A 27,885-nucleotide genomic window follows, 5' to 3' on the forward strand; every position below is an offset into this window, starting at 1 on the left:
GATCAAGGCAACTTCTTCGACACAATATTACCACTTGTACCACCCAATAAAACCACTTCCAAATCACTTTCTTTTTGCAATAAAATTTTGTTTTATTTTGTCTTTTTCTTTTTTGTTAAAAAAAAAATTAAATATTTCTCTGTTCATATTTCACAGGCATTGATGTCGTTGATTGTGGTGAAAATCCTTGGATTTTTCACTTCCGATGGTATGTTCAAAAAGAAGGTCTGGGCAAAACTATAATACAATACGGCTTCCTCGGGAAATGCTATGCTAAAGACAAAATACAATTCCATACATAGTTCTACGGCCTCTACCACCGTTTGACAGCGATAACGTTGCTCCTCGAAATAAACATAAACTTCATCGATGTCACCAATCAGTTCGCCAACAACCAACAGCATGGGTGGTGTGGAAGTGGTACGTGCGGCCAGGACTTGTTCAATGTCGGCCAGTGTGTCGCGTATACAAAAGCAGGCATTTTGGGAATCTTGTATGGAGAAACGTTTTTTGCGTCGCACTCCATTGTCATCGACAACCACTTGATGGGTGGGGGGTATGAGTTGATGGAGGGCCCATAAAATTAATAAGTTTTTAGATTCTGAAAAAAACAAAGAGAACAAATTTTCACAATAAAATAAAGAGTTTTCTACTAGAGGTGGGTCCTGTTCGTGGCCCTAGATAACACGACACAACAACAAATGCGCACATAAACAACAACAACACTTTAGCGACGACTAAGTACTAAACTCTTTAGCTTTGTTGTGTCGGGTTTTCTAGTGCCACGAAACACGACAGTCGCCCACCTCTATTTGCCACCTTCTTTCCCCCATCCCTTTTCTTACCTTTTGAACAGTTATTGTATTGCTGTAGACACTTGTACGTTGCCGAGGAGGTGTATACCTTGTCGAACAAAACCTTTTCCAATTTCTTAAGATTCTTAAAGAAAACTTCTGAAAATTTGGTGGCCGTTGGAAACTTGACCTTAAAGTCATAGCTGATCTGCAGAATTAAAACAGAAACCAATATTCAATCAAAAGCAATTTTCCCCTGGACTATACATACATATTCCCTGGGATTTGGTAGCTTATACTCTGGCCACTTATCCAATATATCCTGCAAAGCTTCTATGGCATCAGTATCCTTGAAACGTGGCAATTGATGACGTTTCCAAAACTCCATACGTTCCTCATCACTGGTGATAGTTTTTCTCATTTCCTCAAAATCCACAGTTTCCGTCTGCTGCTCCTCCTCAATGAATTCTTCCTCTAAGCGAGCAAACAAAAAATACCAAACATTATTTTAAACTCAAACCCCCTTTTTCACTCTCTTTCCCTTACTTATCTGAATATTTCCCAAATTGTCTGGTGTGTCTGGTGCTGAAGCAAGGCTTTGCAATACTTCTTCGTGCTTTTTACTTCTTCTACATGCCCTTCTCAAATTGGACATTTTATTATAGAGCCGGCCACGTTTACCTGTGCGATAATATTCTTCCTTTTCCGTGGGAAACATTTCCAAAATTTGATTTTCCAAATTTGTACCCTCAGACAGGGATAGAATGCCACCAAAACCTTCTATATAGCGTGCTATACAATTTATCAAGCTGATGCGATGTTCCTCTTTTAGGATTTTATGTTGCTCATAATATCTGACAATCCCCTGGCCATCACAACTCTCACTTAAGATTTTTCTCAAGTTATAACGTGGCCCCAAGGCAGTTGTGGCATACGTCATTTGTCCAGAGTCACTGGAATTTGCATATGGTGAAGGAGGCGGTACAGAGGAAGACATAGGTGAAGGGATAGCAGTCATTGCTTCAAATTTTGGCATTGTTGTACCTGGTTTCGAAGAAGAAGAACGTCTTGGAATTGACAAACGTTTTGATTTGTTTCTAACTTCCAGCCAATCTTCATCGTCGTCATCATCATCCATCTCCTCTTCATAATCATCATCACCATCGTCATATGTGGCCTTATTATTTACTTCTTTATTTTGTACGCTGCTGCTGGTGTTATTTTTAGATTTTTCTTTTGGTTTTGGTGTAAGGAGATCGTCTTTTGGCCTTGAGAATGCTGCTAGTGTCGGTGGATCATTCCCATTGGCCTTGGGAATTGCTGTTGGTGTTGGATCATCGAATAGCTGCAATTGCTTCCATATTGCTAAACGATGTTCAAAGATGGCATGATCACCCACAGGACGATTGGCAAAAAGTTTGTCCACATGTTTCGGCTGGAGTATCTTTAAAACTTTTAGCGTTATCTTTTGTTCCAAACAATGATTGTAGAGATGCTCCAGCTGCCATGATGCAAGAAGAGTTTTTAATTCCAAATCGGATTTTGGGGTGTATTGAGTATTCATATTATTGTTGTTGTAGTTGCTAAAGTCTGGAGTATTAGGAGTATCACTCCATTGATAGGTTGGTTGGTTGTCGTTTTTTAGGTATTCTGTAACAGAAAGAAAGAAAAAGTGTTTATTTTTGCGGACACCCTCGGATTGCGTCGATTTTGTTTTATGATTTTTTTTTTAGAATTTTTATTTAGCATAGAATCCATTGTAAGAAATAGGAAAAGTTGACAACTGTTTGCCAAGAAGAGGAAGCGAAAAAAGGCCATCCAGTCTGAAATTCTTGAGTATGATTTATGTTTTTAGTTCCTCTGAGTGGTTCTTCATAGTTGTACAAGGTTCCGTGAGATAATGAAAATTTACTGGTGAGTCTATAGCCATTAGATAGGATGTAGAAAGATCGTTATACATCGAACTCACGAATTTGGTTTATACTTCTAGCCAAGTTATCCATTTAAGGCTTCTTGCGAAAAACCCCTATTGCTGGGTCTTTCGCCACTAGATTGTATATAGTTCCGATGCTATAATCGGATTGGTATACCTTTTCAGAATGAAAGGATGCTTTAATAGATCCTTTCTAAATAAAAGGGTGTTTCAATTGCTCCTTACTGAAGGAAAGGGTGCTTCTATCGCTCCTTTCTGAAAGAAAGAGTGCTTCTATAGACCCTTTTTGAAAAAAGGGAGCTTTTATAGACTTTTTCTGAAAGAAAGGGTGATTCTATAGACTTTTTCTGAAAGAAAGGGTGATTATATAGACCCTTTCTAAAAGAAAGGGTGCATATATAGACCCTTTTCTGAAAGTAAGGGTGCTTCTATAGACCCTTTCTGAATGAAAGGGTGATTTTAAAGAACCTTTCTGAAAGTAAGGGTGGTTCTATGTATTCTTTCTGAAAGAAATGGTACTTCTTTTGACTCTTTCTGAAAGAAACGGTACTTCGATTGACTCTTTCTGAAAGAAAGGATATTTCTATTTACACCTTCTAGAAGGAAAGGTACTTCTATTGACTCTTTCTGAAAGAAAGGGTACTTCTATGGACCCTTTCTGAAGGAAAGGTTACTTTTATTGACTCTTTCTGAAAGAAAGGTACTTCTATTGACTCTTTCTGAAAGAAGGGGCACTACGATTGACACTTTCTGAAAGAAAGTGTACTACGATTGACTCTTTCTGAGAGATAGGGTACTATGATTGACCCTTTCTGAAAGAAAGAGTACTACGAATGACTCTTTCTGAAAGAAAGGGTAATTCTATGGACCCTTTCTGAAGGAAAGGTTACTTTTATTGACTTTTTCTTAAAGAAAGGGTACTTCTATTGACTCTTTCTGAAAGAAGGGGTACTACGATTGACTTTTTCTGAAAGAAAGTGTACAACGATTGACTCTTTCTGAAAGATAGGGTACTATGATTGACCCTTTCTTAAAGAAAGAGTACGTCGAATAACTCTTTCTGAAAGAAAGGGTAATTCTATGGACCCTTTCTGAAGGAAAGATCTCTTTTATTGATTTTCTTAAAGAAAGGGTACTTCTATTGACTCTTTCTGAAAGAAGGGGTACTACGATTGACTCTTTCTGAAAGAAACTGTACTACGATTGACTCTTTCTGAAAGAAAGGGTACAATGATTGACCCTTTCTGAAAAAAGAGTACTTCGAGTGACTCTTTCTGAAAGAAAGGGTAGTGCCACATAGCACTTCCATTTACAAAAGAGTATTCAATAGGTCCTTTTTTGAGAAAATAAACCAATGACACCTATTCCATTGAGAAGATGACACCCTCGGACGTCGTTTATAGAGAAAATTATATACTGGGAAATCTTCTATAGGGAGTATCTCCTTTTGTTACATAGATAAGATCGCCTACATTGTTCTTTTCTGAATAGTGTTTAGTTCATCGCCTATTCGAATTGGAAAATTATCCATTTGGTCACTTCGGTACAGATGACGACAAATTTGGTCTCCTATAGTGAAGATGGGATTTCTTTAATAAAATAGGGGTGCCAATTGGTCTTTTTTTGAGAATATAACCCAATGACACCTCTTTCGTAGGGTCGTCTTCTGTACAGAAAATCACATACCGATGATTTATTGGGCTCCCTTCCATAAATACCGTGTCCCATTGGGTCGTCCCTTTTTATGTATGCGCTATCCCAGTGGCACTTGTGTTCTTTTCTAAGAGAAGGCCCAACTGATATGCTTCGGCAAAGTCCATCCTATTGCATTTTTTAAGGAGAAGATATGCTGCTGGAGTATCTTGGCATAAGATGAATGTCTTGGTCTTGGAATGCTGATTATGCCAATATATATTTCATGTTTGGGAAGTCCGTATTTCCCGAGATATAGGCTTCGAAAGTTCCGAAGAACCAAATAATTTTTGACAAAAAAATTAATATGAAAAAAATTATGATCGTTTAGCATCTGTCCATAGAAGAAAGTCTTAAATCCCGGCCAAAGGCCTGCTATTTTCGAATTCTCATTTTTGAAAACTTTTTGTAGAAAACGTTACAAATCCAGCCACTACATTCAACTTGCTCCATTATTCCATTATCTTTTATAGAGAAGATAATTCGAAGATAATAATCTAGATTTTAATTTAATAGCCCCGGTTGTCTGGATAAAAAAATTGAATTTCGCATGATTTTTTCCCAGAAAGATGTTAGAGAGATCAGTATCAACAAATGTCCTCTTGCAAATCCATAAGAGCTTTGCGGGGATATCGAGCGCATACATGGAATATCTTTGATACCATCGGCCTGTTGAAAGCAGCCACCATAGGGCTGTCAGTAGGATCTGTTTCTCTCTTGACTCATCTTTGGAATTTGACGTAAGATGGATATCAGGTTGATTGCAGATTTTACATGGTTAAAGCTGGCATGACACATATTAAGGTCGATAATACTGACAAGCCCTCTTGTCTGTCTCTCTCCTTGTAGGTGCACCGAACTTATACAGTGGCCTAAGGGTTCAAGAACAGCATTTTTACAGATTTATGTAAAATTGTTTTTCTCTTGTTACTTGCTGTCAATATTGGTTTACTACGGACCGGCTTACCACATAAGCCGCACTTTTGGTGGTCAACAACACCAAAAGTGATGCCGGTCAGTGGCGGCTTGAGGATCTTGTTGATGCTCCATAGCTTGGCCGACTTCCGTATTGTCAGTTGCTTTGTATTCGTGCATGAAACTATGGGGGGTTCTTAAATCGAGTTCCATACTAGAGTAATTTTATGAAATTGCAGTAGTGGGGAAATCGATTTAAGAACCCCTAGTTTAAGCACGAATACAAAGCAACGAACAATACGGAAGTCGGCCCTTTTCACAAAAATTATTCGTATTAATGGCAAATTGAGGATTTTGATAGCCAATGTCCAAAATGCGGAACTCCTTTTTATCCCGATTCCAACCATGTATTGCTTTTGTTGCGGAAACGTATAAATCCTGAGATATAGGCCTACAAAGATTCACAAAGGCCCTAACCTTTAAGTTTGGCAAAACAACGCAGAAAATTATAAAGAAAAAATTACCACAGATAGTGCTTTTTACACCGAATCCAACAATGTATTGCTTTTGTTACGGAAATGTATACTTCCCGAGATATGGGCCTCAAAATATCCACAATGGCCCTAACCTATTTTTCTCTAAATAGACGGCCTTCGGCCGGGATTTAGGACTTTCTCCTATGGACAGGTGCAAATCTCGGGAACGGGAACAAGATTTTCTTTTAAATTTAATATTTTTAGAGGCCTACATCCCGGGAAGTATACAGTTCCGCAACAAATGCAATACATGGTTGGAAACGGGATTAAAAGCACTATCTGTGGTAATTTTTTCATAATTTTCTGCTGTGGCTTGCCAACATTTTATACTAGGACCTTTGTGGAACTTTGGAGGCCCATATCTCGGGAAGTATACATTTCCGCAACAAAAGCTATACATGGTTGGAATCGGGATAAAAGGCACTATCTGTGGTAATTTGTTCACAATTTTCTGAGGTGGGTCGGTAAAGGAAAGATAAGCCCAAAATGCTCTTTCAAATAAATTTTCTTCGTTTTTGGACTTTCTCGCAACAGCAAAGCAAATGTTATTAGGACTCAAACCCTACCTGTGCTACAAAATTTCACCGCAATCCGAAAGGTGCACCTAAAATTAACTTAAATCACCGATTTTAAGATGTCTGTAAAGGAGGAACAAATTAGTTACTTACATTTTGTTCTTTAAATCTATTAGTTTGCAAAATTGCACCTATTGTGATCCCTTCCAGCAGACCGTAGTTTTTGATTCAATATTCTACATAAATTCCGCGACTATTCGAGAGTTTAATATTTAATATTTTTTGTATTTTGGCGCTTCTTTGGGTTTTCATGTAATTTCACAAATAAACAATGAACAGCTGATCTTATTTGAGAGAAGAGAGAACAGAACAAAAAACACCCCATTTTATACAACAATAACTCAAAACAACAACAATCAATGGATTTTTTACAAGGATGCCAACCATGGCACATGCCACCATGATGCCAACTGTTCCGAGGTAAAAATCGCTACAGGCCATAGATCTTTGAACAGTTGACATCCCTGCTTAAACATGGTTTTTGTACGCCAAAAATCACCAGAAATAGCGGGAAAAACACCAACGAAAACTGAGACTGTTTTTTTGTTGACATTTACTCTTCTCAAATAAGAGCTAATTTACACGGTAGCAATAAGTTGCAAGCAATGCATTATTCGTACTTGTAAGTGAAAAATTATGGATTTTTTGTAAAAATACGTTTAATATAATTTTGTTAAAAAAATTGTATGATACACTTTATTTTAAGCAGTTTGCTGATGCATCTACTTTCGTAAATATTCCTTGCTCTCCACTCCCTAGTTTTTTGACAGCGCTGGAGATTGCTCTTTCTTAAAAAATTAGATGTTCTGTTCCAGAACCTGCAAGAAGCTACTATTTTCTACTACGATAGCATTTTTTTCTTTATGTTATCAGAAAAAATAGTAAAAATTAGTAGATTCTTGCAGGTTTCTCTAACAGAGCAACAAGCAGCAGAATTTATTGATTTTTTATTCATACTAATTTTATTTTTTTATTTCGGTTTTTTGTATAGTTAAGTGAGGCGCACACGATCAGTTTTGAATGTCGATTTTTTGGAAATATCGATAAATGTCAAACTGTCCAGCAACCACAAAATATTTTGTGGTTGCCTGACGACTGACAAAAATTAGCGGCCACACTGGCAAAGCAACCGATTATTTGAGCAAAACTGACAGTCAAAACTGATCGTGTGTACCCCACTTTAGAGTTACCTATGCCTGCAGAAGTTGATGGTGTTGCCATGTCATAGTCTTCTTCTTCATACTTAACATCGTAGTTAACCCCATAATTGTTGACAATTTGTAGTTGTAAAGAGTCAGCAAAAGTTTTATGAAAGCATATTATGTGTCGCTTTAAATTTGACATTAAAAATTTTCCACTTAATTTTCTTTCACAATTGTTAATTCCACAAAGTGTCTTGTTTTCTTCAGCATTATAATGGAAATATTTTCGGATTTCATTATTTAATTCTTTATTATACATTATAGTATACAAATTATTTACACTTAAAACATTAAACCATTCACGACGGCCGGCGGCAGGGTTACAAACCACGCAGTACAAAGCTAGCAATCAAACTACTAGCATATGTATTGTTGGTATAGATTGGTGGCAACAGCGACGTATTCAACGTACGGGGTGCTCTCGCTCGAAATCGAGCGAATTTCACTCTCTATCCTATATTTCTATAGAGATTGTTGTTGGTATGTATTTTGATTGACGTACATATGTAGTTGACATACTCGTATGTTTGTACATATGTACATAGGTATATTCTTGTTTTATCTGGTCAATACAGAAGGAGAGCTAAATTATTTACTCTCCCTAGCCACAACAATTCACCACACTTTTGGTTTGTTGTAAAAATGAAATGCAATGCACACACCGACACACTATTCGATGGCTTTGTTAAATGTACAACAAAATTTAATCAATATTTAGCACGATAATGTTATTTCATTTTAAATAATTTATTAAAAACAAATTGGTTATTATGCTATATATACTATACCTTACTTTTGTTGTATTTTATTTAGTTGGAAACAAGTTTTTTTACTGCTTTGTTGCAATCTATTTCAAAAAATACATTTTTCTACTTTGCTTTGATAAATTCCACACAAGACTGACTACACAATTCATTGAGGCAACTTCATGTTGTTAGCGTTTCTCAGTTATCTGTAAGATAACTGAAAGAGAATTGTTTGGTTGAGGGTTCAGCGTTGCCAGTATTTTTTAGACTCTTTTCCCCAACTTGCCCAAAACTTTTCCCCAAAATTCCCCAGATTTTATTGAATTTCCTCAAAAAAATCCCCAAAATTTTTTTAACAAATATGCTCTGTTCCATAACCTGCAAGAGCCTACTATTTTTTACTACGATAACATTTTTTCCTTTATGTTATCGGAAGAAATAGTAAAAATTAGTAGATTCTTGCAGTTCTGGAACAGGCCAATAATTACAAAAAAAATCGAAAGTAGTTTTAATTTACTATTGAAATTCATATCATTAAACTTGTAAATTATTCTATACACTTATATGGTCTGTTCCAGTACTGCAAGAATCTACTAACTTTTACTATTTTTTCCGATAACATAAGGGAAAAAATGTTATCGTAGTAAAAAATAATAGCTTCTTGCATGTTCTGGAACAAAGCAATATATGAATTAAATTAACGATATTGAAAACTTCACTTTCAAGCGATTCAGAATCATTAGTCTCATTGGATTTATGTATATACATTTGTATAATGAAAGAGTTGTAACATTTCTTTAGGTGGGTCAAAATTTCTACAACAAATGGAGTTGTTAGAAAATTGATTATTTATTCTAGTAACTTGTACTGCATTTTAAGAATTACTTGTTGGAACGGAAAGCCTATTTTGTCCCGGCCCACACTAGAGTAATTTCAATGAAATTTTGACATGAAACTTTGCATTTTTTGGGAAAAAAACATAATTTCAAGAAAACTGTGTACACGGTTTCATGTGTTCTGCAGTTTTGCTTTGTTGCAATATTCGTATGAAACAAACAGATCGTTTTATTTTACATTTTCTTTTACTTTCATGTCAAAATTTCAGTGAAATTACTCTTAGTGTGGCCCGGGACTTAATACCATTTCCAATTTACGAATGATAACTTTCTCCATTGCGATTCTTAAACAATCGTGGAGACTTTTGTGTTGACAACTGGTTCTAAAAAGGTTCGTATAGAGCTAAAATTGTGTTAACCCAGTGAATTGCTGCAAATATTGGGGTATAATTGCTTTTAAGTTTAATAATTGCATATTTGTAGGCATCGGTCACAGCATTTGTATTAACAGCGTTTAAGATATTCGGCACTGGTCTTTTTAACTTTAATAATTGTTTACCCAAAAAAGTACAAGTCAAAATTAAAGCCTTTCTATCGATTCCACTATTTTTTCAATATCTTCTTAATTTTTTTTTATAAATGGTTTCAATATTCGAGTGTACAGGGAAAAATGCATATTAGCAGTGTGCATCGGTTTGAAAACTTAGATTAAGGCCCGTTCTTATATCTTTTCTTTAAAATCCCTTTTTGTTATACCTTACTTTAAGAAAAATAAGGAATAAAGTTCGCATTACCAGGAATTTGTTATTACATCTTCCATTCCATTTCAAGCAAAACAGTCTGTATACATAAAATTTACTCAAATCGGATTGGTTGATTTGAATTTGTTCTCAATTTTTTCTTGTTTTTGGGCGCACTTTAAATTTTAAAAGGAACACAAAGTTGCTTTTATTTTATCTGACTCTTATTATTAAAGCAAACTTGTAGGAATATAAAACGGGTTATCTGTCCGATATCGGCTAACATTTAACTACAAAAAAGGATATAATAACGGGCCTAAGCATATTTATCTCTTTTATAATTGGAGCCATGAATGTTAAATAAAGTTTAATTTTATCATTGCCCATCAATCTAGAAATTATTTCTGCAGTTAAGTCCCCGCAGTAGAAATTATAGAAAATGTTATTTAAATTCAACCCACTGTTCTAGTACGCTGTCAGTCGTCGAACCGCATGATAACTTTTCAAATCTGTCATAAATTGTTACAGCTGCGACCAGTTAGTATATGATGCTACTACTATTCACATACTGAAATTAAAAAAGATCAGTTAATCTGAAGTAATTAGTCTAAAAAGAAATTCCCCAAAAATCCCCAAAGATTTTTCAGATTTCCTCAACATTTTCCCAATTCCCCAAGTCGAAATTTTTTTCCCCATTTCAAAAAAAAATTCCCCAATTTGGGGAAAAATCCCCAATACTGACAACGCTGTGAGGGTTGCAAATTGCAATGGTGAATGATTGAGACTCGATTGAGACTCAGGGATGGAAAATTAAAATTGATAAAAGATATAAAAAAAATAACTTGTTAAACAAAAATGGTCTGTTCCCATGGTAGAACAAGAAAAGGTAGCAGCAATACCCAGCTGACTGAACTGGGTTGTAGTGTTAGTGTCAAATTTCATATGACATTTTATACATTCATTTCTATTTCGATGTACATTAGGGACATATATTTTTTGAGAAACAAAATATATCATTCAGAAAAAACCATTTCCCAGAAAGACTTCTTCATATCAATGATATGTAATCTCCTCCAAGTTCGAACGATAAGCCGCGCAGTAAATCACCGCTTGTAGAGGCGATACAACGTTTGTTAATATGTGAGGTATTTTGTTAAAATTTAAAAAACTAAAGCCCTAATAAACATGTGCTTCTTTGATTTCTAAAACAAAACATTGAAACAGCTACTCCTTTTTCTATGAATTTCCAGCGACCCCAAACTTTTCTGCAAGAAATCTACTTTCTGCGAGAATTTATGCATTTAGTGGAATGATGTGGAAACATAAAAATTGAAAATGTAACGAATTTTCATTCATGTTTTCCAAAATATTGAACCAAATGTGAAAAATTATTAGTTTTTTAAATTCCAATAATTTATAGACATTTCCTTGTTTTGTTTACAAATACAACTGGCAGTAACGTTACAAACAAAAACAAATTCCTTTGTGGTTGTTGTTCGAGTTGTATTTGTTGTAGTATTAACTTTACCTTGTATTTGTTCTACCATGGTCTGTTCCTTTACTTTTAAAAATGGTAACAGTGACAGAAAATGGTAAAAGTGGTGAATTGCTCTCATATAAATTTTATGCGACCCATACACTGTGGGCATGCAGGACAGCATTTGTAATAGTATTAGTAAATTTTGAAATATTTGTCAATGTATGTGTGAATATTTTATGCAGGATAGAAATCAAAACAATTTTGATTTTGAAAATGAAACCCTTTCAAACCAATGAAGTTTGTTTATTTTCAAAGTAACCAACAAACAATTTTTGAAAACGACAAATATTAGCTGTGTCTGGTTACCCTAAAATTTGTAACAATTTGTACCAATTGTTGCTGGAAGTCGTCTGTTAACACAAAAAACCAGCAAAAGAGAGCGATTCGAGAGAGACATTTTGACAGTTCTTTCACTGAGAGCTTGCAAATTCTTGCTGGACAAATTTCTTCTAGCAAGCACTTGCAAGCTCTTCTTCTTCCTGAAAACAATCAATCAGCCGTTTTTAGTTTTTTGTTGATTTATGTTTGTGAACATTAAAAACAATTTTATTGTGGAAATAACATAGTCTAATTGTATTGTTTTATGGAGAACAAATTTGTAAAGTGGAAAAATACTTTTTTGTTTCATTTTCTTTTTTATTTTTAATAAAATACAACGTGTTTGCTTCCTTTGTTGGCGGACAAATTGTTCTGTTTTGGCAAGTCAGCTGATTGCTTGCTGGTTTTTGCTGGGAAGGTGTCTCTTTACTTTTTACAATTTTCTAGCAAAAGAGAATAAAAACCCCTTACTCTCTGAGAAAGTTCTTGCTGGACAATTCTTGCTGGGAAAGTAACCAGACAGACTTATTATTCGTGAAGAAATTAAAAAATTGGAAAACTTGAACTTAAAATCGTGTTTTTGGAGGAAAATTTATCATTTCTGAAAAATGGATTGAACGGATGCCACACACACTCAATCACACACGTACACAAGGGTTCATCGGTAGCTGTCCTGCATGCCCATAGTGTATGGGCCGCATTATGCTTTTTAAAGTAAGGGAACACTTTGCAGGTTAAAAATGGTAACCTCAGGCAAGTAAAGGAACAGAGCAAAAGTGAACAAATGTACAAAAATTGAAATGGCTAATGTCATGTTCACGCGAGCGTTTGAAGTATGTTATTCGCCTCTCGAAATGCGTACACGAATAAACCCGTTTCCACTACACCATTCGTAATTAAGAAAGATAATTTATTATACCCTACACCACTAGTTGGTTTTGCCCAAAAAGTTTGTAACGCATCGAAATAATGGTCGTAGACCCATACTTATATATACCAAAATGAATGTCTCGACGAGCTGAGTCGATCTGGCTATGTGTATCCGTCCGTCTGTCCATCTAAACCTTGTAATCACGCTATAGGTCGCAATTTTGATCGAATCGTCACGAAATTTTGGGTGTTGATGAGGGTCCCGGAGGGGAAGAAGCCTATTGATTTTGGTGATGGTCGGATAATATTCAAGGGTCGGAATGGGCAAAAAACTTATGTGGATAAAAAGACAACGTTTTTTCCAAAGCGAATATCTCAGCTTTTATATGGGGTTTACCAAAATGAAAGTAGAAAATATCACCTTTCTAATGATGTAAAGTAAGTTCTCGTAGGTGATCAAACAACGAAGATATCACAATAGTCGCAAATAAACCCCAAATTTTCATTCTTGCGATTTTAATTATAATGACGAATATCACAGCTTTGGTTGGGGACTTTCTAAAAGCAAAGCCTGACTATGAAAGTAGAAGATCCCATCTTTACAATGATGCAACCAAGTTGGCGTAGGTGATCAACTAACGGAGATATCGCAATAGTCGGTAATACATCCCATTTTTCCATTTTTTTGGAAATCACGCTACAGGTCGCAATTTTGATCGGATCGTCACGAAATTTTGGGTGTTAGTGGGTGTCCCGGAGGGGAAGAAGCCTATTGATTTTGGTGTTGGTCAGATAATAATTAGGGGTCGGAATGAGCAAAAAAGTTATTTGGAGAAAAATACTACATTTTATTCCAAAGCAAATATCTCAGCGTCTAAAGGGGTTTATAAAAAGCAAAACTTGGCAATGAAAGTAGAAAATATCACCTTTGAAACGATGTAACGTAGGTTGTCGTAGGTGGTCCCAACTTTTCATTTTTGCGATTTTAATAATAATGACGGATATCACACCTTTGGTTGGGGACCTTCTAAAAGCAAAGCCTGAAAGTAGAAAATCCCATCTTTAAAATTATGCAAATTAGGTTGGCGTAGGTATTCAAACAATAGAGATATCACAATAGTCTGTAATGCATCCCTTTTTTTCGCTTTTTCTGCAATCACACTACAGGTCGGAATTGTGTCGGATCATCACGAAATTTTCTCAAAGATATAGAAGCCTATTGATGTTGGTGATGTCGAGAGTAGTCTAATATAAAACTAAATATTAATTATTTTGGTTCAGTTCGCCTTAACCTTTCGTATCTCCGTAAAAGAAATGTTTTCGAGTGAAAAGATTATGCACAGAAGTAGTGGTGTAGGGTATCACATAGCCGGGCCCGTACCGACTATAGCCTTTTCTCACTTGTTTTTCCTTACTTTTTGTTTCCTCGTTTTCATGAGAATTTGATCACATAACACGTGTAATGCCATGTTCATACCAGCATTTGAATCACGTTGTTCGCTCTCATAAATATGTACACGAATTAACCCGTTCATACGACATGGTACACAATTCATAGCAACGTTCATTCATTTTTTCTATTTTTTCTCACAATTTTGGTGTTTTCAGCACATTTTTTAATTTTTCTATTTTCAAAATTATCAAGAGAGAGACCTGCCAAAATAACTTTTTGGTATACAGACTTTCTGATTTTTGTTTCTAAATTTGTACGCGAATTTTAAACGATGGACAAGAAATGCAGCTGTAGTAAAAGAGAAGAGAAAATTTGCTATGATTTGAATGTATACTAGTCGTTAAACCGTTTACTTTTCATTCACGTTTTGCAGTTTTTCTAAAAATATTTGAGTTTTTAATAAATTTTTAAATTTTATATTTTTTCTGTCATAATTAATTTATTTCGATAAATTCTCTCATTTGTTAGAGATGGGACATATTTTATCGTCGTTCTGAGAGTAATTTAAATTGAACAATGTACAAAAATCGTTGTTCGTTCTCAAAATTTTGTATGGGAAATGAAGTAATTATATTGTAATTTAGGGTCGAACAACGAATAGAGAGCGAATTACCGTCAGTCTGAACAAGGCATAACATACATACATATGTACAGTGAGTGTCAAAAATATTCGGTTTTCAATTTTACCAATAATAGCTTTGTTCCTTTACTTTTTTAATGGCAAAAGTGGTAAAAGTAGTAAAAGAGAAAACTGTCAAAATTGCTCTCTCATTAACATTTTTACCAGAAAAGTAAAGGAACGAAAAAATTGTAGTTCTGGTAGCAATGTCAAAAAGAAACATAAAAATTCAATTTTCTTCTTTTATTTCACAGTTTTTAATTTTGTTTTGTCAGTTTTCGCCTTTTTCTTCTTCTTTTCGTTCATTTCTTTATTCATTGTGAAAGAACCGTCAAAAAATCAGTTCTACCATTTTTTACCTGCAGAAATTTGTCTGGTAGCCTCTGGTAGAACAGAAAAAAATTGCTGCCAGCTTTACCACTTTTTGGGGTTAAGGAACGCTTTGCAGGTTAAAAATGGTAACAGGTAAGTAAAGGAACACAGCTAATAACACCTCAGTATTTTAGAAGCCCATACCCAATAACTAAAAAAAAAACAAATTCGTATAAAAATGTTGGTCCTTTGGCAATTAAAAACTGTATATAACATGGCCATGGAACCCTATAAGCGAGAATAACAATGAAAGGTTTGTAAACCCTGTTTTCTATGCGTCAAAAATTTCCGTTTTTTTGTAAATTTTGTTAAATAAATTGTCAAAAAAACGGGTCATTATCGAACTTTTTCTGCAATATTTGTATACATTTTAATAATTGCGAACATAATCTCCGTTCCTGTGTGTAAAAATATTATATTTTATATCAAATTGTTACAATTTAGCACTAAAGAAAAACGCTATTCCAGAAAAGAGAAAACTGGGGTCCTATTCTGTAACATTTTAACAATTTTACTCATTGTTTATTTTACAACAATTTCATTTGTTTGTTTTGTAGTTGTTACAAAAACAAAAGAAATTTTAACAACTTTGGAATCGATAAAAGTTACAGAATTCCTATACAGGTTATATTTTATTATAACAAGTAAAAGCCTGTGTGACTTAAAATACTTTGTTCTCAAAAAAACCTATGTATTTAGGGGGGTTTCAGAATTTTGGGCGTATGAACTTCCCGAGAAAAATATGGACTAGGATTAAAGCTCAAAGCTTTTGGTGCCATAGGGATTTTTTACACTTTTCGGGCTGTTTTGCTGTAATTCATGCATTTACCTTATGTAAATATGCCTTGGCCGATACTTTTTTACTTGCTATTTTTGGAATTTCCATATTTTCAAAATTTTTTATACCTATTATTATTTTGATTTTTTCCAATAAGTATGAGAGAATTATATAACTGATTTTCTGAATAAGAAATTTCTGAACGAAAACCAACAGTGTACTTACGAAATATTTGATAAATTTCACATTTAATTAACACTCAACAATTACCCAATTTTTCAAATTGTCAATACCTAAATGACAAAAAAAGTTAAAACACTGAATATGATTTTATAAAATAACATTAAGCATTTATTTTAAAGAAAAAAAAAACAAAAGGTTGCGTTTTTAATAAGTTACATATTTAATTGATTTCTTTAAAAAATCAATTTTCTAAAAACGATACAAATCCAGTTAATTTAGACAATTGTTGTTCAGAGCTAACAGCCGAAATTGTATTTTGAGATCCACAGTAAGGAGTAATCTTATCACCAGTAGCAACTGCTGTCCCATTCACATTCTTTTGACAAACATCGATGGCCTCAATTAGATTATCTTTCACAATCGAAGAATATGCATTCTTAACAGTATTGAGAATATTAATTTGGACTCTGCGTAATAACTCTTCCATAATAGGTTTGATGTCTTCTGGCCATTCTCGTTGAATATGTTGGCTTAGTTGTAAGATGTTATTGGCAAGAAGAGATCGTAAGATCAAATGTAATGCCTTGAGGTCATCATTTTCGTCGCACAACGTTTTTGGCAGACGTTTCCACAAAAATTTTGCATCATACAATCTATTTTCAACCAGATAACAGGCAAACAATTTGATGTACAATTCAGTACTTGGAACAGCTGCCTGCAGTTCCTCGCGTTCAAGATCTGCTAATAAATTTTCGTAGTTTTCCATCATTAACTAGAAAATAAACAATTAAGAGGTGCGGCAGAGAAAACAAAATATTATTAGAATTGTGTAGTTCCGGAATGAAGTAGTAGTTCAATTCTTTTATAATTCAATATTAGTTTTGATGTTAAGATGCCAATAATAGGTACAGTGAGTGTCAAAAATATTCGGTTTTCAATTTCACCAATAATAACACCTCAGTATTTTAGAAGCCCATACCCAATATTCAAAAAACCAAATACTTAAAAAAATGTTGGTCCTATGGCAATTAAAAAATGTATTTAACATGGATCCATGGTAACCCTATAAGCGAGAATAACAAAGACGAAGTTGTTAGCCCTGTTTTCAATGCGTCAAAAATATTCGGTTTTTTGTAACTTTTGGTAAATATTTTGGCAAAAAACCGGTCAATATCGAACTTTTTCTGCAATATTAGTATAAATTTCAATAATTGCGAAGAGAATCTTTGTTCCTGTGTGCAAAAATATCATATTTCATAGCAAATTATCAAAATTTAGGGCTAGGGAAAAACGCTATCCTAGAAAAGAGAAAACTGTTTATATTTTATTATAAAAACGGCAGAAATAAAGGGAATTTTTGCTTATTTTTGAATATTTAGTCGAATATAGTTTGAATAATTTGCAAAAGTCACGAAAACACAGAAATAATCGATTTCGTGAAACACATAAGCCATCCAAACCAAGGTCTTTGAGGGAAGGTAGAGGAATCTCCTGAAAAATTACGGCTAAACCGCCCTTAATTTTCTTGAAATTAGTCACCGAGTCCTAAATGACTTTCGGAATATAGAAAATATGTACTTACTTTCCAAAAAAATCGTTAGGATAAAGCCTTTCATGGCCTTGTAACAGATCACACACCATCGGCTTACTTACACAACCAATAATCTAGTATAAATTTCGCCTTGATGTACCTTCAACACTTGATGTACATCTGAAACTTGGTGAAAAGGAGTTAGTTTTGAATGTCTAAGCAGGAAAATCAGTATACCACCAAGTTTCCGGCCTTTCTGTGTACTCCAACACAAAAAGTACGAAGGAGCTTCTAGGAGGCATGTATTTATCAATGACTTATGATTTGTTACAAGGCCATGAAAGGCTTTATCCTTACGATTTCTTTGGAAAGTAAGTACATATTTTCTATCTTCTGAAAGCCATTAAGGGCTCGGTGACTAATTTCAAGAAAATTAAGGGCGGTTTAGCCATAATTTTGCAGGAGATTCCTCTACCTTCCCTCCCAGACCTTGGTTTGGCTGGCTTATGCGTTTCACGAAATCGATTATTTCTGTGTTTTCGTGACTTTTGCAAATTATTTAAACTATATTCCACTAAATATTCAAAAATAAGCAAAAATTCCCTTTATTTCTGCCCTTTTTATAATAAAATATAAACAGTTTTCTCGTTTCTAGGATAGCGTATATACTTAGCCCTAAATTTTGATAATTTTCTATGAAATATGATATTTTTGCACACAGGAACAAAGATTCTGTTCGCAATTATTGAAATTTACACTAATATTGCAGAAAAAGTTCGATATTGACCGGTTTTTTGCCAAAATATGTAACAAAAGTTAGAACGTTTTCAGACGATAAGGTTTGACTGCTCAAAAACGTGGTTTCCGTTTTGACTCTCATTCGTAATTTTCACATCTAGTGTTGCGTTTTTGAAGTCATTGTATACAAGCGTACTTTTTGAACAAATAGAAGTACGGTTTTACATAAATGTACCAAAAAGGTTTATGTGTGTATTGTATTTGAAAATTAAAAAAAGTAATTCTTGTGAATCCCATAAAATTGGGTAAAATGTATGCGTTGTTAAAATTGTTGCCTCATGCGCGCATGCCATGTAAAAAATAATGTAATAATTCTTACCACCTGAAGGTAAGATGATACCTGCGTAAATTTTTCAAGAAAGATTTTTATGAAATAGGGAAATACCTTTGTTATTACAGGAACATAGAAGTCATGTTTTGAAGTCATGTTTTGTAAAAAATATGATGAAACAGGTAGGTAATATCTTACATGCTAGTGTTGTATGTATGGTACTTTATGTACGTTTTCGTTCACTTCCACATTTTGTTTCAACACTGACACAATTAACGAATGAGAACCAAAACGGAAAACGTATTTTTGAGCAGGCAAACCTTATCGTGTGAAAACGTTCTTACAAAAACCGAATATTTTTGACACATTGAAAACAGGGTTAACAACTTCTTCTTTGTTATTCTCGCTTATAGGGTTGCCATGGATCCATGTTAAAGACATTTTTTAATTGCCACAGGACCAACATTTTTTTAAGTATTTGGTTTTTTGAATATTGGGTATGGTCATCTTAAATACTGAGGTGTTATTGTTGGTGAAATTTAAAACCGAATATTTTTGACACTCACTGTATGTACGATAACTTTCCCGGCAATAATTACTCAGCAAATAACAGTTACTTCTCTCACTGAATTGAACTTGAGGGAGCAACTCAAGCATAAAATTTCCAACGAGTTATCGAACAACATTTTGTAAAAACACAAAACAGCCAGCTTTTCCGAAAATGAATGAACAATTTTTACACAAAAATATTAATTTAAAATTGTTTTTTACTTATTTAAGGTAATAATGCGTTATATTTTTAATAATAAAAATTCCGTGCGGATTTTGTTTCCTTTCTCCAATTTCACATTTTTTTTATTTCGAAATTTATGTCCAAAAAGGGAAGGTTTGTGACGATTCGGCGAGAATATTCAGAATATTCCATAAGTGATTTTAGCAGTTTTTAACGTTTTCAAATATTGATTTTTTAAAGAATTTCACTTTTTAAAATTGTTTTCCGGGCTGAAAATTCCGAGAGAATTATTCATGATTGCACTGATTGTTTACATTAAATTGCTGAAAAAATGTTTCATCAACATTTAGTAAGTAAAAAGACACACCTAATGTCTCTGAACTCGCTCTGTACGAATTTGTCAACATTTTTGGGTTATCGTACAGACCTAATAACGGCAAAGCAAAACAAAAAGCAGACGAATTGCACAGAAAGAATAAACACACAAACAATTATACATGAAACAACAACAAAGACCGGTTTCGCAAAGGGACACTCAGCCAAACAGTCTGTACGCAGCATAAGGCATTATTTCAGTAAATCAACAACAACAATACATAACAACACATGGCAAGGCATATTCGTTGCTGTGTGGGGTTGTTAAACACACAACGGAGAGAGAAAGAGCACAATTCGTAGAGAGTTGCGAAATAATTCACCACCCAAGTGAGTTTGTTTGGTTGTTGTTGTTATTGCTTGGCCGGCATAATGGTATACACACAAAATCATTATTTGATGGCCACATTTGATAGAATAAAAATACTTTTTGACTTAATATTTCACTATAATATAATTAAGTTACCTTTTAATATTGTAGCACAATGTTTGGTATATTGTTATCTCACGATTTACGTGGATTTTGTTAAACTTTAAAGACTTTGATAATGAATAAACAAACAGACGACACTTTTTGTGTTGTTATTTTGATAAATGCCAGCGTAGACTGACTAATCGTTTGTCGTTGAGGGCAACAGAAACAGCTGTTTTGTGGATTTGTTGGTATGTGTGCTCTCAATTATCTATGCGAGAATTGAAAGATAATTTTGGTTTATTTTTGCAATGTGGTGAAATGGGTTATGGATGGTGAGACAATGAGATACTTTTTACAAATGAATTTTCAGATAAATTCAATAAATGCGGTTTTGACAAATGTTTCAATCGATTATTTTAAAATATGTACAGTTTGACAAGTAATTGTTTTCAAACTGAGAAAACGAACACTTTTCATGCATTAATTACTAAAAATGACAAATAGTTGTGATAAAAATGTCGGGTTTTTTGCAAAAATTAGTTGGTCGACTTATTTAAGACCAAAATGAATGGATAAATAAAAAAATAACCGGCTTAGTTCAACAATAATAACCAAAAGAATAATTAACATGTAATGCAAGGTGCCAAGAAAATGTTTTCAAAATGTAATTGAGGTTCCAAAATACCCCATGTTTTCGATAAATACTTAAAAATCATGACATTGTATGAATTTTATTGTTAACAAGGATTAGTTGCTAACAAGTATCAACAATATTAGGCATGGAATATCCCCACTAAGAGGGTTACCATATGGACCAAGGGGGTACCAAATCGTATTACATGTAAACGATGTCCTATAGGTCTCAAACCGGGAATATCTGAAAACTAAGACATTTTATGAATATTTTTAGTTCACCAGGATGGACTTCCATCAATTACAATAAATATTGTCTACAGAATAGCTCGATCATGAGGGTTGCCAGATCGAGTAAAAAAGTACCAGGTCTTATTAACAGTAAAAGGGACCAACTAGGCCCACAACGACAGCATACAAGTGGTTTCATGAAACAGTCGAAAATAGCACATTTGGAGACTAATATTCCTTAGAAATTTTGGGGGTACTGATTTCTAAAATTTTCGCAAATACTTACTATGACCTACTTGTGGACCTAGGTGGTCCAGTTTACTGTTATTAAGACCTGGTACATTTTTAGTCGATCTGGCAACCCTTTTGATCGAGTTCTGTTGTAGGTAATATTCATTGTAATTGATGTCATACCATCTTGGTAAACCAAAATACTCATAAAACGTCTTAGTTTTTAGATATTCTCGGCTTGAGACCTATAGGACATTGTTTATATGCAATATGATCTGATAAACCCTTGGTCCATATGGTAACCCTCTTAGTGGGGATATCCCATGCCTAATATTGCTGATACTTGTTAGCAACTAATCCTTGTTAAGAATGAAATTCATAAAATGTCATGATTTTTAAGCATTTACCGAAAACATGGGGTATTTTGGAACCTTAATTACATTTTGAAAACATTTTCTTGGCACCTTGCATTACATGTTAATTATTCTTTTGGTTATTATTGTTGAACTAAGCGGGTTAATTTTTTATTTATCCATTCAATTTGGTCTTAAATAAGTCGACCAACTAATTTTTGCAAAAAACCCGACATTTTTATCACAACTATTTGTAATTTTTTAGTAATAAATGCATGAAAAGTGTTCGTTTTCTCAGTTTGAAAACAATTACTTGTCAAACTGTATTTCATTTAAAGTTGGGATGAATATTTATTTAGTCAATTAACGACGTCATGGAATAGACAATAAATAAAGTCAAAAGTTTAGATTCTAAATCATAAATACACTTTGCAGTTTATATTCGCACAGTGTCACGACAGCGGCCAAAATGGTCAAAACCAAGTACCTCGGAATACAGATGTAATGACGGGAGTCGATAGAAAACATTCCAAATAGATTTTTTTTGGATTTTGGCATTGATACGCCAAGTAGTTTTGTTTATGTGAGGGTCAAATCCAAATAGGAAATAATGGTTTTACCTCTCAAAGTAAAATATGGAATAACAATTCTTTACCAATGCAAATGATCCACTGAAATCACGGCATCACATGCAACCACCTCGATAAAATGTTGCTGAGTTACCTTCTGCTATAGAAATTTCAAACGAAAAAACCGCAGTGTACCCATGAAATATTTAACTAATTTTAGATTCAATAAATTCATCCAAATAAAAAACCACAAAAATTGAACATTGAATTTAATTTTTTCAGCATTTAATTTTGTTTATGTTAAGTCCCCGTCCATACTAAAGCGATTTCAATCAAAGATTTAAATACATAATGATTGGAAAACTCAATTGTTAACATTTGTCAATAGATGGAGTCAAGCTCTGTTGTTACGATATCATAACAACATTCTGTTAAGTAATTAACCATTTCAGGAGTTTTCAACCGCCAAGTTCATATTCAATGAACTGGAAACTGCTATGGAATACAATCCTGAGTCCAACTTTTTGCTTTCCTACAATTTTATTTTATTATATACTTTGTTTCATAAACATTTGTGCATTATGCATCTTTTCCTGTCTTTACAGTTCTATGTCTTTATTTCAATGAAATGATTTCATGAAATTATCAGGGTGATTATGAATGTAAACTCCCGTGAGTTTTGTCTTTCTACCCTTTCAACTTTCAAAAGTGAGAAAACTCACGGGGAGTTCATAGATCGAGATCCATACTAAAGTAATAGCTCATTTTGACTAGCCATAAATCCTCAACTGGATTTAATGGCTATATTACATCATATGCTTTTTACCATGTATGTTTTCACTTTGGGTATACTAATATGCAGACCAGCTGATGTCATACATGTGAAAAAGCATATGGTGTGATATAGCCATAATAAATATAGTACAAATCTCATTGCATTTAAATATACCTTTGGAGAAATTAATTGGCAGTCAGCTGATTTTTGTTCATAGCGCAAATACCAAAGTAGATACATGAGCCCATCTGATCGAATTTAAACGTCAAAAGAAGTTGTTGTAAATCGAATTCGTCGCAAATTAGAAATTTATTGTTCAATGTTGAAAATATTAGCAAATAATAAATTATTGTGTCGTTTAGATATCGTAAATATTAGTCTTGGTTGATTAAAATCAACTTTGTATATCAAAGTAAATTAATTTTTTTCTCCATGTTTACAAATTTTGTCATTTTAAATTATTTTTATTGTAGCAATTGACCAATGCATCTACCATGTTTCTTGTGCCAGCTTGCAACTTTTTGTATTTTCTAGCAACATGTTGCGAAAAACAGAGTTGAATACGACGATTTATGCCGGATATAAAACAAATCCGCTCAACACGAGGATTTATTTTTGTATGGGAAATTAGATTATGACCGGATTTAGCAAATAAAACCTGATAATGTGCTAAATCTGGCTAATGAATTTATATCTAATAGCACGGTTACACTAGAGTTTTTTATCGAGTTAACCAACTTCATGAGGATTTATTTGACGTTTGCGCTATGGAATTGACATTTGAAACCCAAACCCACTGGGTTAATCCGGTTAAGTGTAACCGTACTATAAATGGCATATAATTTTATGAAATTGCTGTAGTGGGGAATTCTATCTAAGTCCGGGGCCACACTAAGAGTAATTTCACTGAAATTTTGACATGAAAGTAAAAGAAAATGTAAAATAAAACGGTCTGTTTGTTTCATACGAATATTGCAACAAAACAAAATTGCAGAACACATGAAACTGTGTACACTAGTTTCGTGAAATTATGCATTTTCCCAAAAAATGCAATGTTTGATGTCAAAATTTCATTGAAATTACTCTAGTGTGGCCTAAGGACGCCTAATTTTATGAAATTATTTCATTGAAATGGCTTTAGTGTGGACCGCGACTAAGATACCAACAATAATATAATAATTGTTCCACAAACATTCCAGACGGGACAGGGAGACTAATCGGTACTTTACACGATATGCTTTTTGTTGGATTGGCGTTCAATTTTATACCTTGTTCATTTATACTTTCTTATTTATTTAACTTTATATTCTAGTTGGCATTGATAGAAAATGTATATTCATTGAAAATATATTTTAATTTTCTTGTCATTCAATAAAATCGAATTGCTGTGAAAAGTCCTCTGCCTTATAATTCCAATAGGTTATGGGCCATTAAAGAGCTTCTAGATTCGATAAAAGGATTATCAAGAAACTTTAAGGACATCAATATTTCAAGGTACAGGATTCAATAAGGAGCAAAGGCAATATGGCTGAAGCAAAACCAAGATTTGCAAAATTGAACAATTCAAATTATGCGAATTGGAAATTTAGAATAGAATTATTGCTACGGAAACAAAATCTATGGAAGAAAGTAATTGAAGGATCAAGACCCCAAGAAAATCGAGGACAAGCAGGTATTATTGTAAATGCGGCAGAAATTAGTGATTGGGAAGATAAGGATGACGAAGCAAGAGGTACAATCGGTTTATTAGTTATGGATGATCAATTATGTCATATAAGGCACCTCAAAACAGCAAAAGAGACATGGAATGCTTTAAAAGAATATCATGAGCGAAATACATTAACGAATAAAGTCTTTTTGATGCGTTCCATATGCTCATTAAAACTTGAAGAAGGAGGTGATGCGGTAAGCCATATTAATGACATGAATGATTTATTCACAAAATTAAGAGATATCGGCGAAGAGGCCTTGACGGATAAATGGAGTGCTGCTATGTTACTTAGTAGTCTTCCAGAGAGCTACGATACTTTGATAACATCACTCGAATCACGCAAAGAAGAGGAAATTACGTTCGCATTTGTTCAACAAAGGGTCATTGCTGAATTTGAAAGACGACTACATGCTAATGGTGTTTCAAATGATGCTGTTATGAAAGTTGCTGACAATTCCAATAAGACGTGTTTCTTTTGCAAAAAGCCTGGTCACCAAAAGAAAAATTGTGCAAAATATAAAAATTGGAAAGTAAAACAAGATACCAGCAAGGGCAAGTATAAGGTACATGCGATTGAAGAAAAGCAGGAATCGCCAAAACCGTCGAAAGATTTTCTTTTCAACTTTGGAAGTGCAAGTAAAGGTTCTTGGCTAATCGATTCAGGTGCTACAAGGCATGTGGTGAACAATAAAGAATTTTTTCGATCTTTAAATGAGACATACAAAAGTACATTGCAATTAGCAAATGGCGAAAATATTTTTGTACAAGGCTTAGGATATGGTGATTTAAAGATAGCGAATGATAATGGTGATGAACGAAAAATTTTACTGAAGGAAGTTCTATATGTACCTACCCTCGTTGGAAATATTCTATCAGTTAGACAACTGTCGAAAGATGGATATGAAGTCAAATTTAAAGGAAATGTTTGTGAAATTCTACATAGAGATAAAACTGTCGGAATTGCAGACGTTAGTGGAGAAATGTATATTTTAAGGACACCAGATGCTGTTTGTACCTTGACACAACATAATGAAAATTGTATTCATCAGTGGCATCGAAAATTAGGCCACAGGGATCCCAAAGCAATTCGTAAAATGGAAGCAGGCGGATTAGTTGAAGGTATGAAAATAGTTGATTGCAATATTAAAGAATCTTGTGAGACGTGTATAAAAGGAAAAATGACTCGGCTGCCTTTTCCCAAACAGTCAAAATGTTTATCTAAAGCTCCCCTAGATTTAATCCATACTGATGTATGCGGACCTATGCAGACTGCAACAGCTAGTGGAAAAAGGTATATTGTCACTTTTATAGATGACTTCTCCAGCTTTACAGTGATACAATTGCTAAAAGAGAAATCTGAAGTGGAAGGGACTATAAGAGGATTCATAAAGTTTTGCAATACTCTTTTTGGCAGTAACCCAAAGGTAATCCGTTCCGATAGAGGCGGTGAATATACAGGAAAACGACTACAAGATTATTTAAAATCGGAAGGTATTCAAGTTCAATTTACCACCCCTTATTCTCCACAACAAAATGGTAAGGCTGAAAGGAAAAATCGCACACTTGTGGAAATGGGTCGATGTTTACTTATTGACGCTGATTTACCAAAATCATTCTGGGGTGAAGCCGTGTCAACAGCAAACTACATACAAAACCGAGTTCTAACGAGAGCAACCAAAACAACTCCTTACGAATTATGGTATGGTAAAAAGCCAGATATTTCAAACCTTCATATATTTGGTTCAAAGTGTTTCGTACATATACCATCCGAAAAACGGCAAAAGTTAGATTCAACGGCAAATAAGATGATTTTTCTCGGATATGATGCCAATTCAAAAGGCTATCGATGTTACGATGCATCTAAAAATAAGGTTGTCGTAAGTCGGGATGTAAGATTTACAGAAATAGAATTAAGAGATTGCTCAATGGATTTCCCACAAAAGAAACAAGGCACATTACAGATTGAGGAGGAGAATTTACCAGTTTCAGATTCTGTTTCAAATAGTGATGAAAGTCAAACATCGAGGTCTGTTACAAGTAATCAGGAAAATGAAGAAGCAATCAGTAATGTGCACATTCAGGAGGAGAGTGAGAATGAGGAGGAGCAAACAGTACGCGTGTCAAAAAGATCAACTAAGGGTATTGCAGCTAAACGATTAATAGATGAAATTTGGATGGCGAATCACGAATCAGAACCGAAAACGTATGATGAAGCTATTAACAGCGATGATAAGGACAAATGGTTTGATGCTATGCAAGAAGAAATAAAAGCTATGAGAACTAATAATACATGGGACATAGTACCATTACCTGAAGGGAGGAAAGCGGTGGGCAGTAAATGGGTTTTCAAATTAAAAAGGAACGCGAATGGGGATTTTGTTCGTTATAAAGCAAGACTCGTTGCCCAAGGATATTCGCAGAAATATGGAGTAGACTACAATGAGGTGTTTTCGCCTGTCGTCATGCATACAACTTTTCGAATACTTCTCTCTGTTGCTGCGAAACGAAATCTTATTGTCCAACATATAGATGCAAAAACCGCATTTCTCAATGGAAAGTTGGAAGAAACAATCTACATGGTACAACCGAAGGGTTTTGAAGATGGAAATGAGAAAAATGTTTGTTTATTAAAGAAGGCTATATATGGGTTGAAGCAAGCTTCAAGGTCTTGGAATAATTTATTGAATGAAACATTGACAAAGGCAAAATTAAAACAAAGCGTTAGTGACCCCTGTCTTTATTCCGGATATATATTAAATCAAATATGCTATATTATTATATATGTTGATGATATTATTTTGGCTTGTTCAACAACTGATCAGATACAACATATAGAAAAAATATTATCTGACAGTTTTGTTATGAAGAATTTGGGAGATATAAGAAGTTATTTGGGAATTCAAATTAACAAAGATTTATATGGAAATTATGAAATTTGTCAATCCCAATATATTAAAAGGTTAGCAGATGAGTTTGGCCTGGGAAGTTGCAAGTTGTCAAAATCTCCTATGGATATAAGTTACGGAAAGAAAAACAATTCAAACTTGTTGGAAACTAATGCAAAATATCGAAAACTTATTGGTCATTTACTATATGTATCTGTTAATTCGCGACCAGATATTTCTGCAGCAGTATGTATCTTGTCACAAAAGGTTTC

The 27,885-nt window shown here is 34.0% G+C and overlaps 3 protein-coding genes across 7 annotated transcripts in view; 1 reads left to right on the plus strand and 2 right to left on the minus strand.

The window, feature by feature from the left end:
* The window catches only part of LOC141387588 (uncharacterized), a 41,307-nt gene that overhangs the window by 7,571 nt on the left and 5,851 nt on the right, over positions 1 to 27,885 (minus strand). The window contains exon 1 of one of the 2 annotated variants that reach the window (XM_073957483.1): positions 8,436 to 8,551. The exons of the other annotated variant lie outside the window; for it this stretch is intronic. The gene's annotated coding sequence lies outside the window, so the exon portion shown is untranslated. Of the gene's footprint in view, positions 1 to 8,435; positions 8,552 to 27,885 lie in introns of those variants that run through there. 2 annotated transcript variants of the gene reach the window in all.
* LOC141387587 (uncharacterized) lies at positions 68 to 20,681 on the minus strand. Of its 4 annotated transcripts, none has more exons than XM_073957478.1 (5): positions 20,277 to 20,681; positions 1,341 to 2,444; positions 1,066 to 1,268; positions 846 to 1,002; positions 68 to 601 (listed from the first exon to the last, which is right to left on the minus strand). In XM_073957478.1, the coding sequence occupies exons 2-5, from the start codon at positions 2,356 to 2,358 to the stop codon at positions 144 to 146; spliced, it is 1,836 nt and encodes a 611-aa protein (XP_073813579.1). In that variant the 5' UTR covers positions 2,359 to 2,444; positions 20,277 to 20,681; the 3' UTR covers positions 68 to 143. The 4 variants fall into 4 exon arrangements, with proteins under 4 accessions (XP_073813579.1, XP_073813581.1, XP_073813578.1 ...); XM_073957480.1 differs by lacking the exon at positions 20,277 to 20,681 and adding an exon at positions 8,441 to 8,580; XM_073957477.1 differs by lacking the exon at positions 20,277 to 20,681 and adding an exon at positions 7,636 to 7,829.
* LOC141386909 (uncharacterized) overlaps positions 24,542 to 27,885 on the plus strand; it is a 60,388-nt gene continuing 57,044 nt past the window's right edge. Inside the window, exons 1-2 of the mRNA XM_073955811.1 lie at positions 24,542 to 25,401; positions 26,143 to 27,055. Coding sequence (XP_073811912.1) covers positions 24,542 to 25,401; positions 26,143 to 27,055 — 1,773 coding nt within the window. The remainder of the gene's footprint in view (positions 25,402 to 26,142; positions 27,056 to 27,885) is intronic.

This window comes from Musca autumnalis, unplaced genomic scaffold (genome assembly GCF_047663935.1).
Source record: "Musca autumnalis isolate F117 unplaced genomic scaffold, ASM4766393v1 scaffold_5, whole genome shotgun sequence".
Lineage (NCBI taxonomy): Eukaryota > Metazoa > Arthropoda > Insecta > Diptera > Muscidae > Musca > Musca autumnalis.